This window comes from Notolepis coatsorum, assembly GCF_963971535.1.
Source record: "Notolepis coatsorum genome assembly, contig: SCAFFOLD_2911, whole genome shotgun sequence".
Lineage (NCBI taxonomy): Eukaryota > Metazoa > Chordata > Actinopteri > Aulopiformes > Paralepididae > Notolepis > Notolepis coatsorum.
Genome location: NW_028168994.1, coordinates 1,844 through 17,808, shown reverse-complemented (window position 1 = coordinate 17,808; position 15,965 = coordinate 1,844). Strand labels below are relative to the sequence as shown.

The 15,965-nt window shown below is 45.6% G+C and overlaps 1 protein-coding gene across 1 annotated transcript; it reads left to right on the top strand.

Annotated features, from left to right (window-relative positions):
* Nucleotides 1-613: 613 nt before the first annotated feature.
* On the top strand, nucleotides 614-11,853 carry LOC311248814 (histone deacetylase 9-like; the record flags this gene model as incomplete). The annotated part of the gene is made up of 4 exons (XM_084339640.1): nucleotides 614-854; nucleotides 6,554-6,716; nucleotides 10,528-10,648; nucleotides 11,727-11,853. Coding segments are annotated over exons 1-4 (582 nt in total), but the record flags the coding sequence as incomplete, so codon positions are not given.
* Between the last annotated feature and the right edge of the window lie 4,112 nt (nucleotides 11,854-15,965).

Sequence of the window (15,965 nt, the reverse complement as noted above, 5' to 3'; positions counted from 1 at the left end):
TAGAATAGTGAACAGACAGGATTTTTTATGTAAATACTTTAAGCTACCATTTCAAACATCTCGTGCCAAGTGTCCATTGAGTCTGTGGCGGTATATTATGGCAGATCCCAGTGGGCTCAATGTCAACGGATGTGATCCTGTGTTTGTTTATATAAACTGTAATATAATTGCGGGTTTCTGGGGATCACAGGAGAGGAGAGAAGGATGTGCTCCTCCTCCCTCTCTTTCTTCCTCTCTCTCTTTCTCCCTCTATCTCTTTCTCCCTCTCTCTCTTTCTCCCTCTCTCTCTCCCTCTCTCTTTCTCCCTCTCTCTTTCTCCCTCTCTCTCTCTCTCTCTCTCTCTCTCTCTCTCTCTCTCTCTCTCTCTCTCTCTCTCTCTCTCTCTCTCCCCCTCTCTCTCCCTCTATCTCTCCCTCTTCCATTTGGTTGGCAGTCGTCCCAACATTTTCTCTCTCTTTTTCTATGATCTTCATATTACTCTCCTCTCTAAAGCAACCGAGACGTCATTCTAAATACAGCCTCAATGTAAATGAACGGTAACAATAAAGAAGAGACTTAGACTTATTTTCTGCTTTCTCTCTCTTCTCCCTCGCCGTCTTCCATGGACTCCAGTGGACATTAAGCCAGAGGTGCCGTTGACCGTGGAGCCCGCGTCTCCGCTGGACCTGCGTACGGACCTGAGGATGCTGGGGCCAGGCTCGGACCCGGGGATGTGGGAGAGACAGCTGCAGCAGGAGCTGCTTCTCATACAGAAGCAGCAGCAGATCCAGAAACAGCTGCTCATCAATGAGTTCCAGAAGCAGCACGAGAACCTGACCCGCCAGCACCAGGCCCAGCTCCAGGAGCACCTCAAGGTCAGCGTTATTATCAGCTAGCGGTCAAAGCGGCGAGAGTCACATGTTTCTCCGACCTCGTCAACAACAACTCCCACAACCCCAGGACCCTGTTCACTACCATCAATTCTCTCCAGGGCCGACCTTCGAATTTATTTTTGGAATTCGAAGCTTCAAGGGCCGAGATTCGGTTTTAATTCGAAGCTTCGAGATAAAAAAAAAAAGAGAAAAAGAATTAAAAAAAATGTTGTGGGACTTGTACAGCACTTTGTTCAACTTTGTCAGTGCTGTAAAGTTGAAAGCTTTTTAAATCTTAGACAAACGAAACACTTTGCTTTCATGAAATATTGTAAGCCGTCATTTGAGGCTTTATAAAAGCAGCACAATGAACACAAATCTGTCAGTGCCGAGTCCGACCTCATCTTAAATAACAAACAGCATTGCTTGTTGTAGTTAACAAAGAGAGGCAGAGTTGATTTTGCACCAATTTTTTTATTTTTTTTTAATATATTCAAATTTTATTTTCATATTCGAATCCCATGCCAATCGAACGAAGCTTCGAAGTATTTAAGACAGCCCTAATTCTTCTCTCATTAGCCCCCCCCCAGTACCTGCCTGGATGTGTCCTCAACTAAGTGTGAGGAATTCAAAACAAATTTCACCACTAAAGTTGAGGATATCAGAAGGAACATCTCACCCCCCACACGTAACTTAGCTGTCCCTCTGGTCTGCTCATCCACACTGGCCTGCTTTCAGCCCATCAGTCTACCCACCTTCACAGAGATAGTTTCCTCTATGAAACCCGCGACCTGCCCCCTTGACACTGTTCCCACTGCTCTCCTGAAACAGGTTTTTCACACAACCGGTCCCAGCATCCTCTCCATTATTAATAGTTCCCTGGCAACTGGCGCTGTCCCATCCTGCTTTAAACATGCAGTAGTCCGGCCTCTATTGAAAAAACCTTGACCCCACCCAGCACAGTAATTACAGGCCCATTTCCAAGCTTCCTTTTTTGTCAAAAATACTCGAAAAGGTCGTTCTGTGCCAATTATCTCCCTACCTGCACCAGAACAGCATCCTGGAGACATTTCATTCAGGGTTTAGGACTGGCCATAGCACAGACTCAGCCCTCCTGAAAGTTTCAAATGACCTACTCCTCGCCACTGACAACCGTGACTGCTCTGTTTTAATGCTGCTTGACCTCAGCGCAGCTTTCGACACTGTTGATCACAACATTCTACAAGATCGTCTCCAACATGGGGTTGGTGTCAGTGGCACTGCACTAGCAGCATGGTTCTCCTTAGGGATGCCCCGATGGATCGGCCACCGATCGTTATCGGCCGATAATCAGTATAAATATGCGATCGGTGATTGGTGATAATGCTTTATTTTCGCCGATCGTCAAAACCGATCTCACTCGCTGTCGCTGAGTTCTGTCTCAGACACCGGGTGGTGCGGCGTCTGCTCATCCCTCCAGCCCCTCCCGCACGCATGTAAACACGGGTCTAGTCTAGTGGGACGGGACACGGGAGGACGGCGTCTCCCTGAGCTAACGTTAGCTTAGCTACCCTTACAAAATGACCCAGTCAACTATTCACTTTTAGTTTAATACATGATGAGGCATTGTCTAACCGAACGGTATCTAGCCGGCCAGCTACCGATAGCTCCTGACATCAACAAACGCTCCAGCAAGTCTAGTAGAGACGTGTATGATACCTCAGCTAGCTCACGTTAGCGCAAGTTAGTTCACTGTTCAAAACGAAATGTCCCATTGAACTAAATAATTCACTGAGGCGTTGTATTAACGTTATATATCCGGCTAGCAGTAGCTACAGATACCTCCTGATATCAATGTCTTATAACACTGATTTGATGCGTATTCGAGCTGAGGGCATGTTGAATGTGATATGACCACAGTAACGTTATACCAATAGGATCCAGCTGCAGCTCCGGAGAATCCTGGCCGTAGCTGGAGGCTACTAGAGTACACACAGACAGTGTAGCTTGTTGCGTGGTGGCGATGTATCGCAGATAATACAAGTACAAGTCTAATTATATAATATATATATTTTATATATAAAAAAAAAAATTATATAAAATAAAATTTAATTTTTTTAATCAAAAACGATCGGTATCGGATCGGTATCGGCCGATATGGCTCACGACGATCGGTGATCGGTATCGGTGGCAAAAAACGTGATCGGGGCATCCCTAGTTCTCCTCCTATCTCACAAATAGAAGTTTTGCTGTCAACATTGCCAACTGCTCCTCCCCCTCAACCTCCCTCTCCTGTGGGGTCCCGCAAGGGTCCATCCTTGGCCCGATTCTGTTCTCTCTTTACATGCTACCCCTTGGTTCAATCATTCAGAAGCACAACATCTCCTTTCATTGTTATGCTGACGACACATAGCTTTATGTCTCTCTGAAACCCAACAACCAGTCTTTACTTAACAGTCTCATGTCCTGCCCTGATGACGTTAAATGTTGGATGGCACAAAACATTTGACCACTAAATGAAAACAAATGTGAAATAATCCTCTTCGGTCCCCCAGACGCTGTCACCACCCTTACCAACAGTCTTGGCAACCTGTCCTCCCTGGTCAAGCCCTATGTCAAGAACCTAGGTGTCATTTTTGATCCCCAATTTAAGTTCGACAGACAAGTGAACTCAGTGGTGAAGGCATGTTTTTTCCAATTACGCACCATTGCTAAGCTCAAAGCCCTTCTCTCCCCTGCAGACCTTCAGAGAGTTATCCACGCTTTCATTTCATCTAGATTAGACTACTGCAACCCACTCTATATAGGCATTAACCAGTCTTCCCTGTCCCACCTACATCTAGTACAAAATACCGCTGCCAGACTGTTGACCGGAACCCGTAAGATAGACCACATCACCCCTGTCCTTGCCTCCCTTCATTGGCTTCCAGTACGCTACAGAATACATTTTAAGGTTCTCCTATTCGTTTTTAAAGCCCTTAATGGTCAGCCCCCCTCCTACATCTCAGACCTCCTATCCCAACACCAGGTTCCTCAGGTCAGCCGATCAGATGCTCCTGACAGTCCGGAGGTCTAACCTTAAGCTCAGGGGGGGGCCGTGCCTTTGCTGTCGCAGCCCCTGAACTGTGGAAAAGCATCCCCACCTCCATTAGGCTTGCAACCTCGACAGACGCCTTCAAATCTAGACTCAAAACCCACTTCTACCTATTAGCTTTTCCTGATGTTCACTGACTCATGCCCTGTTTTCCTGTGTGTTTGCCTGTGTGCCCTCCCGTAAAACTGAGATGTGATTGTTGTCTATATGTTGTCTAGATCAGGGGTTCCCAAACTTTTCAGGCCGCGACCCCAAAATAACGGTGTCAGAGAGCCGCGACCCCCACTATTATAGGGAAAAAAAAGATTATAATTGTTTTAAAAAATGTATAAATGGAAATGTATGGTTGAAACATGCAAACGTTCAAATGCACACACACTAATAAGCATTGGAGGCTTTTAACCAGGGCCGGACTGGGGAAATCATTCAGGCCAGGAAATATAGTGCAAAATATAGCCCCAGTCAGGCCACTTTTTAAGCAGGGGGTCTGGGGGTCCCCCACCAGGATTTTTTTTGTTACAAAGACTTCATTTCCTGCATTCTGGTGCAGGAATTCTTTTTATTTGTACCCTTTAAATGCCAGTGTTTGTGATGGCATCACAAATTATTGTTAAAAAACAGGCTAGCATATGTATGATTAGCAACAACACTGATTTTGATGGATTTTCTGTTTTTTTGTTCAACTTCAGCCCTGATCATAACACCACATATTCATTTTATAATTCTAACCCTTTAAGTGTGTGTGATGGCATATATTTGCAATATATCAAATGCAAAGTAGATTTTTCTGGGAGGGATTATTACAGGCTAGCATGTGTCAATGATTAGCAACAACAGTTTTTTGTAAGGGTCCCGCCTCCACCAATGACATGCGGCTCCCTTTGTGTGTGTGTGTGTGTGTGTGTGTGTGTGAGAGCAAGAGAGAGAGATAGTTCTCCAACTTGTGTGAGTTGCAGTGATCTCCTGGTTGTTCCCCACCTAGGTTATCTAACTATTGCGCTGCTGCAACTGGAAACACTGGCCTGGCCTGCTTCTAAGTTCAGTGGCCTGACTGCATAAAATAAATAAAAAATGTGTGTGGAATATTTTGTTTTGTTTTTTAAAATCATCTGGCGACCCTCCTGCGGTGGGTCGCGACCCCCACTTTGGGAACCCCTGGTCTAGATGTATCTATGTGTATCTACCCTCTGTACAGCACTTTGGTTGACATGTGTCATGTTAAATGTGCGCTATAAATAAATCTGATTGATTGAGTGAGAGAGCAGCACAGCAGGGCCACAGAGCAGAGCAGCACAACAACACAGAGAACAGCACAGAACAACACAACAGCACAGAGAACAGCACAGAACAACACAACAGCACAGAGAACAGCACAGAACAACACAACAGAACAGCACAGAACAACACAACAGCACAGAGAACAGCACAGAACAACACAACAGAACAGCACAGAACAACACAACAGCACAGAACAACACAACAGCACAGAGAACAGCACAGCACAGAACAACACAACGGAGAACAGCACAGAACAACACAACAGCACAGAACAACACAACAGCACAGAGAACAGCACAGAACAACACAACAGCACAGAGAACAGCACAGAACAACACAACAGCACAGAACAGCACAGAACAACACAACAGCACAGAACAGCACAGAACAACACAACAGCACAGAGAACAGCACAGTAGAGGCACAGTACAGAACAACACAACAGCACAGAGAACAGCACAGAACAACACAACAGCACAGAGAACAGCACAGAACAACACAACAGCACAGAGAACAGCACAGTAGAGGCACAGTACAGAACAACACAACAACACAGAACAGCACAGCAGAGGTACAGTGCAGAACAACAACACAGAGAACAGCACAGAACAACACAACAGCACAGAGAACAGCACAGAACAACACAACAGCACAGAGAACAGCACAGAACAACACAACAGCACAGAGAACAGCACAGAACAACACAACAGCACACAGAACAGCACAGCAGAGGTACAGTGCAGAACAACACAACAGCACAGAGAACAGCACAGAACGACACAACAGCACAGAGAACAGCACAGAACAACACAACAGCACACAGAACAGCACAGCAGAGGTACAGTGCAGAACAACAACACAGAGAACAGCACAGTACAGAACAACACAACAGTACAGAGAACAGCACAGCACAGTACAGAACAACACAACAGTACAGAGAACAGCACAGTACAGAACAACATAACAGCACAGAGAACAGAACAGCACAGTGCAGAACAACACAGCAAAGTGAAGAACTGTAGAGCAGCACGCGGCAGCGTGTAAAACAGTAGAATGCTGTACAGGACAAGTACAGAACAGCACAACACAACTGAGCGCAGAGCTGAGAAGCATCCCACTGGCAGCGGGCACAGGACAAAGCTCTACTACACATCATGTTTCAGCACTAATGTATAATGTAGTGAAACACAGCACCTGTACAGTACAGTGCAGTACTGCACATCACACCCCGCCTCAGCACAATACACCCCCTGGGAGTTCACAGTACCTGGTGATTTCCTCCCACCCTGGAATCAGTCAGTGTAGTGTGATCCGATCTCCGGCGCTGACAGGTCGTACTCGTCTCTCTCAGCTCCAGCAGGAGCTGCAGGCCATGAAGCAGCAGCAGGAGCTGCTGGCAGAGAAGGAGCGCCGTATGGAGCAGCAGCAGAGCCAGCAGGAGCAGGAGCAGGAGAGGCACCGACACAGGGAGCAGCACGTCCCCAGCCTCAGGGCCAAGGAGCGCTCCAGGGAGAGTAAGTAGTCACCGCCGTGTGTCACCAGCACCACCATCACTGTCACCTCCTCCTCAGACTCCTTCTACATCACCACTAACACCACCACTAACACCATCACTAACACCATCACTATCACTACCACCACCACTATCACTATCACTAACACCATCACTATCACTACCACCATCACTACTACCATCACTACCACCACCACTAACACCATCACTATCACTACCACCACCACTACCACTATCACTAACACCATCACTATCACTACCACCACCACTACCACTATCACTAACACCATCACTATCACTACCACCATCACTACTACCATCACTACCACCACCACTAACACCATCACTATCACTACCACCATCACTACTACCATCACTACCACTATCACTACCACCATCACTAACACCACCACTAACACCATCACTACCACTATCACTACCACTATCACTACCACCATCACTAACACCACCACTAACACCATCACTACCACTATCACTACCACTATCACTACCACCATCACTAACACCACCACTAACACCATCACTAACACCATCACTACCACTATCACTACTACCATCACTAACACCATCACTACCACTATCACTACCACCATCACAACCACCATCTCAACCACCATCACAACCACCATCACTACCACCACCACTAATAATAATAATAATGATGGATTCGATTTATATAGCGCTCTTCGTGACACCCCAGAGACCCCAGAGCGCTTACAGAGTCCATTATTCGTTCATACACAGTCATACCGGTGGTGGTAAGCTACAATTGCAGCCAGAGCTGCCCTGAGGCAGACTCACGGAAGCGTGGCGAATAATCATCGCCTACGGCCCCTCCGACCACCACCAACATTCATTCACATGCATACACATTCATACAAGGCAAGTAGGTTAAGTGTCTTGCCCAAGGACACAACGGCGGTGGGATGGACATGGGCTTGAGCGGGATTCGAACCACCAACCCTTCAATCATTGGATGACCCGCTCTACCCCTGAGCCACTACCACCACCACAACCACCACCACAACCACCATCACTACCACTATCACTACCACCACCACTACCACCATCACAACCACCATCACTACCACCACCACTACCACCACCACAACCACCATCACTACCACTATCACTACCACCATCACAACCACCACCACTACCACCACCACTACCACTATCACTACCACCATCACTAACACCATCACAACCACCACCACTACCACCACCACTACCACTATCACTACCACCATCACTAACACCATCACAACCACCACCACTACCACCACCACTACCACTATCACTACCACCATCACTAACACCATCACAACCACCACCACTACCACCACCACCACAACCACCACCACTACCACTATCACAACCACCACCACTACCACCACCACTACCACCACCACTACCACTACCACCACCACAACCACCACCACTACCACCATCACAACCACCATCACTACCACCACCACAACCACCATCACTACCACCACCACTACCACCATCACAACCACCACCACCACTACCACCATCACTAACACCACCACTACCACTATCACTACCACCATCACTACCACTATCACAACCACCATCACTACCACCATCACAACCACCACCACTACCACTATCACAACCACCACCACAACCACCATCACAACCACCATCACAACCACCATCACAACCACCATCACAACCACCATCACTACCACCATCACTACCACCATCACTATCACTACCACCATCACTACTATCACCACAAACACTATCATTACCACCATCACTACCACTATCACCACCACAACCACCATCACTACCACCATCACTGACACCACCACTACCACTATCACTACCACCATCACTACCACCATCACAACCACCACCACTACCACTATCACTACCACCATCACTACCACCATCACTACCACCATCACTAACACCACCACTACCACTATCACTACCACCATCACTACCACCATCACAACCACCATCACTACCACTATCACTACCACCATCACTACCACCATCACTACCACCATCACAACCACTATCACTACCACCATCACTACCACCATCACTACCACTATCACTACCACCATCACTACCACCACCACAACCACTATCACTACCACCACCACAAACACCATCACTACCACCACCACTAACACCATCACTACTATCACCATTACCACCATTACCACCACCACTACCACTATCACTACCACCATCACTACCACCACCACTAACACCATCACCATTACCACCATCACTAACACCATCACCATTACCACCATCACCACCACCACCATCACTACTAACATCACCACCACCACCATTACCATCATTAATATCGTCCTCAGATCTCAACTGTCCCCTGTTGCACTTGTAAGATAAGATGAGGTTAGACAAGATTAAGAAACACTGGCTTTATGAAAGCATACATTTCTCATATGAACTTTGCGATCAATACTAAGGTTTAATTCTAGTATCATTAGTTCTGAACCAATTCTGCACCCGAATCCCCAGAAAATCATCTTGGCCACTCACTGTCATCAGTGTGACATCATAGATTCAGTGTGACATCATAGGTGCAGGGAACAAACCTTTCTCCTTTGTTTCTGACTGGGACGGAGACAGTTTTTTCCCACCAATACAGACCTGTGTCCATATTGTGCTTTGATGTAAGCACATAAAAACGACGATGATGATGATGATGATGATGATGATGATGATGATGATGATGATGATGATACAGGTAATGATCAACACATAATCTGTGTAACTGAGAAAAATGAATGGATATACTATATTGAGCCCACTGTATATTTACAAGATTTATTGATCCCCTTTGGGAAATTCGGGTGTCATAGCAGCATGGGGGAGGGGGGAGGGTACAGGTATTGGGCAGGGTAATAGTAGAAAGACATAAATGTAGGCAATACAATTAAACAATATAATCATGTGATCACTTAGCCCAGAATCTATAAGGGAGTTGTGTTCTGGAGATCAGAAATAAGCCCAGTTGTAGTAACACCAGTGCTTTACTCTCTCATGCTTTATAATGCATGTGATCAGAGGCTTCACCAGGTGTGCTGTGTAAAACCGGTCCCTGCGAGCAGTTACCAGACATGCTGCAGTCACGTAACAGGCTGCAGGCCTGTTGCACGTACCTCCCGGGCCACTAGGGGGCGATGCTCCTACACATGATGTGGAGCCGCTCCAGACGGATCAATTGAATGAGAACGCTTGCCTCATTGGATGTTGCATAACACATAACAAGACGGGATTGCTAGATGATAGATTATCATTAACATTTTAAAAGCCAGTTCAACAGGATTTTCACGAGGTTGTGAAAGGTCTGGCTTTTATTAAAATGTTCCTATCGCCGTGAACGACAGCGAGATAAACTTCATACATCAAAGCAGGTGATGAAAACAGACCGTTGGATTTGTATGACTCCATGATGATGATGGTGATGATGATGATGATGGTAGATTATTCATCTGCAGAGGGAAATTAGGGCAGTTCACAAGATAACAGATAGAACAGATGAATAAACAATAAGGAGGAAATATATACACATATAATCACGATGACCAGCAAAAGTAGTAAGCCGATGTTTATAAAAAAAAAAAAAAAAGAAGAAGAAAAGAAAAAGAAAGAAACACAAAAGAAAAACATACAGTGCAAAATGAGGCAATCGACGTGTATATGATAGGGTTGTGTCCGGGCAGCTGTAAGCCTTAGGTTAACCCCAATCCCTATGGCTCTGATCTCTGGTCTCACAGGTGCGGTGGCCAGTAATGAAGTGAAGCAGAAACTCCAAGAGTTTCTGTTGAGCAAATCAGCCAAGGACCCCATCAGCAATGGAGCTCACTCCCTCCTGCACCACCCCAAGCTCTGGTACACGTGAGTGCCTCCTGCTACCTACCTACCTACCAAGTCACAATGATAATACTATGCTGATGTGATTATGACCTGAAGTCCACCGTCTTCCTTCCCTGCCTGATTTGCCCACTGCTTCCACGTTTACCGAGCTACATCACACCAGGGGGATACGGCTGTCCTTCCGGCGCCTGTGTAGAATTCCTTTATTTATATATATTTTTTAAATTATTATTATTATTATTATTTTTTTAAATGCCCTCGTCTGTACTGGTACCAGATACCTTCCAGATGAACAAAGGGTGGTTATACTACATCTCCTTACCAAGCCAGTGAGCAGTTGTTTTGAAATATCTTATAAAACAAACCCTGCAACCCTTAATTCAGGGGGGGGTCAGTGGTAGAGCGGTTATCCGGCAAATCTAGAAGGTTCCCGGTTCGACTCCGGCTCCTCCCCGGCCAGCGTTTCGAAGTGTCCTTGAGCAAGACACACTTAACCCCCTAACCGCTCCACCGATGAGCAGGTTGCAACTTTGCATGGTCACCTCCGCCATCTGTGTGAGTTAGGGATGTCCGATATTATCGGCCGACCGATATTATCGGCCGATATCGGCAGTAAAATGTGATATCGGAAAATATCGGTATCGGTTTAAAAAAATTTAAAAACAATAACAATATTTGTTATGTATATATCCAGTGAAATTATTAGTTACCTGAAATTATTCAGTTTTTTGGATGGGGAAACCCTGCATATATCGGTATCGGTTGATATCGGTTGATATCGGTATCGGAAATTAAGAGTTGGACAATATCGGAATATCGGTATCGGTAAAAAAGCCAATATCGAGCATCCCTAGTGTGAGTGAATGGGTGAATGTGAGGCATTAAAGTTGCAAAGCCATTTGGATAAAAGCTCATATAAATGCAGTCCATTTTACCAAATACCAAGTGAGTGAGCGAGTTGTTTTTGAAATAGCATATAAACCCTGGCACACCCGGCGGAGAGGCTGGGCAAACTGGGCAGGGGGCGAGTAAATTGGGCATTGACAGCTCTACATGTTGTTGACATTTCCTATGTTGGTGTGTGGTGTCCTGTCCTCAGGTCCTCCCACCACCACACCTCCCTGGACCAGAGCTCTGGAGGCACCTCTCCCACCTGCCAGTACACCCTCCTCCCCTCTGCCATGGACTGCAAGGACGACTTTCCCCTGAGGAAGACAGGTTCGCTTGTTAGCCCACACACACACACACACACACACACACCTACACACACACACACACACACACACACACACACACACACACACACACACACAGTCACACACACACACACACACACACACACACACACACACACACACACACACACACACACACACACACACACACACACACACACACACACACACACACACACACAGTCACACACACACACACACACACACACACACACACACACACACACACACACACACACACACACACACACACACACACACACACAGTCACACACACACACACACACACACACACACACACACACACACACACACACACACACACACACACACACACACACACACAGTCACACACACGCACACAATTAAATCATCCATGGTTCCTCGTAGCTGATTATCATTAACTTTAAAAACACAGTTCGACAGGATTTTGACGAGGTTGTGAAAGTCTGGCTCTTATTACGCCGGCCGGCGCACCGATCGGCCCGTGAAGGAGTTATTAATTCAGCGCATCATGTGCCGTGACCCTTGTTAATCAAGGGGTCCTTGTGTCCGTGGAGTATTTCCTGAGGATGCTGATGACCTGCTAATGACAGGAGCTGAGGCCCGGTGTGCCCCCTGACCCCTGACCCCTGACCCCTGCCCCTCTCCTCTCCAGCCTCCAGCGCTTCAGCCCTGTTCAGACGACACCACGAGCAGGACCACCAGAACCAACATGCGTCTGATTCATTGCTTCTAAAATATATATGGCGCTGAACATAATGCACCAACACAAACAAACAAACAAATAAATTAATAAATACATACAATTATGATCCCCTTCCTTTTTTCTTTTTTTTTTTTTTTATACAATTGACAAGCTTAAAGATTAATTGGGCTACTAAAAAAAAAAAAAACACTTACTGTTCATGAGAAGTCCAATTTGTCCCTGTGTTACAATAACTTGCCAAGTTCCACTGGCTCTTTGAACAGTTTAGCAGTAAACGGAGGAATTAAAGAGGATTAATTTCTCCTGAGTTATGGGCTTTACGGACTATTTTGAAAACACACCAATTCCCACCAAAAAAAGCAGCTCAGGTTTGTTGGTTTTAAAGTTGAAGGAACCCTTGGGGGACTCTTATATAAATAAGAATTATACCTTCCCCTCTCGGTTTTGCCCGAGCGCGAGTGCTTGCCAAAGCGAAAGACACTTCATAATTCTGCACTGAGGTCACCAAATTACATTATAGCTCCTTTCCCTTCGCCGTCCCTTTTAATTACACTGACAAACAATTACACCTGAGGAATTATGTAAAGTAAAGGCCTTGTCACGACGTGTGTGTATAGACAGTTTAGAGACCAGGGCCGCGGTGAATTACATCTCGTAATGAAAAGGTCATTACGGAGTCGGGCGCGCGGACCGGGGCCCCGGCGTTGGGGAAACGCACATGAAAGGAGAGGCTGTTTATTGTTGCGCTCCTTTTGAAACACAGCGAAGGCAGGGTTCAGAGCAGGGTGATGCCTCCTCTCCTTCTCCCCTCGCTGTGTATTTTGGTCCTCTAGTAGCATGCCGTTAGGCCCAGGAGGTAAGGAGTGGCCCCGGAGCTCTTAATAACCAGTTTGTAATAAGACAGGCTTCTCGCAAAGTCAAGAGAGCTTCCAGATTTTCTTCTCCGAATGTATCTTTGAGTGTCCTGTGTGTCGCTGTGGGTTTCTTAGCGTGTTTAGCTTTGATAGTAGATGCAAAAAAATATATACAAATTAAAAACAGGAAAACAAAAAACGGTAAAGTTGAACAAATCACAAGGAAATATAGAATTTCATTAGTGTGAACTCTCAAGCAGAGACAATTTAACTTGTTCCCTCTTTTCTTTTTCTCTCCCTCATTTCATTGTGATTAAATCAATTTCCCCATTTTTTTTCGGCGTGTAATCCTTATGCACTGATAAAAAACGTAGAAAAACATTTCCTGGCCTTTTGGATTCCAGAATCTATATGTGGTCATTTCCTGCGCGGGCCTCACCTCCCCCACTTCCTGTCTGTCTTCATTAAAGTCCTCCGAGAGGCTGGCACGCGAGGGGGGACACACAAAGGTACTGTTGTTCCCGGAGCCACTGGCTGTCACTGATAGCTGATTGGCAGGTGTTACTGAGTTAAAGAGGAGCGCTAGTGGGCAGGATGAACTGCGACAGGGCTGTTTGTTTAAGCAAAGATAGCTCTCTGAAAACAAAGTGGAGATGACTCGAAAGTCCCCCCCCCCCCCGTCAAGATTCCCCTCTGCTTCGTTTTGGCCCAGAGAGGACCTGACACCCTCTTTTCTTCCCTTTTTTTTTAAGGGAATTCCAGTCAAGGTTAAAACTCGAGGTTCCTCTTTTATGATGCACTTTAAAACCGGCCACTCAGCTTACATGTGATTTCCCCGTCGAGAGCTTCTGCACAACATAATGATCTTATAAATAACTCCTTACTTTTTCTTTCTCTGCGACATGCCTTGTGCGTTTCCACGAAAACCTTTTTTGGTGGTTTTCCTGAGGGGTTTTTGAAAAATTATTAGCTTTGCGCCATTTGACAGCCCCTAAAAATATGAATCGTCGTTGATGCATTTGCATTGCTCCTATGTTGTCGCCCAGGAGCTAGTCTACTTCATACTAAACCTAATCACCCAGGAGGTAGTCTACTTTATATTAAACCTAATCACCCAGGAGGTAGTCTACTTTATATTAAACCTAATCACCCAGGAGCTAGTCTACTTTATATTAAACCTAATCACCCAGGAGCTAGTCTACTTCATACTAAACCTAATCACCCAGGAGGTAGTCTACTTTATATTAAACCTAGTCACCCAGGAGCTAGTCTACTTTATATTAAACCTAGTCACCCAGGAGGTAGTCTACTTCATACTAAACCTAGTCACCCAGGAGGTAGTCTACTTTATATTAAACCTAATCACCCAGGAGGCAGTCTACTTCATACTAAACCTAATCACCCAGGAGGCAGTCTACTTCATACTAAACCTAGTCACCCAGGAGGTAGTCTACTTCATACAAAACCTAATCACCCAGGAGGCAGTCTACTTTATATTAAACCTAATCACCCAGGAGGCAGTCTACTTTATATTAAACCTAATCACCCAGGAGGCAGTCTACTTTATATTAAACCTAATCACCCAGGAGGCAGTCTACTTTATATTAAACCTAATCACCCAGGAGGCAGTCTACTTCATACTAAACCTAATCACCCAGGAGGCAGTCTACTTTATATTAAACCTAGTCACCCAGGAGGCAGTCTACTTTATATTAAACCTAATCACCCAGGAGGCAGTCTACTTCATACTAAACCTAATCACCCAGGAGGTAGTCTACTTTATATTAAACCTAGTCACCCAGGAGGTAGTCTATATACTAAACCTACTGCATACTAAACCTAGTTCATACTAAACCTAGTCACCCAGGAGCTACTCTACTTCATACTAAACCTACTTCATACTAAACCTAATCACCCAGGAGGTAGTCTACTTCATACTAAACCTAATCACCCAGGAGGCAGTCTACTTCATACTAAACCTAATCACCCAGGAGGCAGTCTACTTCATACTAAACCTAATCACCCAGGAGGCAGTCTACTTCATACTAAACCTAATCACCCAGGAGGCAGTCTACTTCATACTAAACCTAATCACCCAGGAGGCAGTCTACTTCATACTAAACCTAATCACCCAGGAGGTAGTCTACTTCATACTAAACCTAATCACCCAGGAGGCAGTCTACTTCATACTAAACCTAATCACCCAGGAGGTAGTCCACTTTATATTAAACCTAATCACCCAGGAGGCAGTCTACTTTATATTAAACCTAATCACCCAGGAGGCAGTCTACTTCATACTAAACCTAATCACCCAGGAGGCAGTCTACTTCATACTAAACCTAATCACCCAGGAGATACTAAACCTATACACAACGTTTAATCATGTGCTCCTATGAAAGCCCCTGAGAGGGAGGGATTTGAACTCCTAATTTGTAACATTAATCCATGGTTTGTCCCTAACAAATAGACCCGGGCAGGACAGGGCTATTTCAACTGTAAACCAATAAGCGCTGCAAATACCCCATTTAAGAAATGGGCCA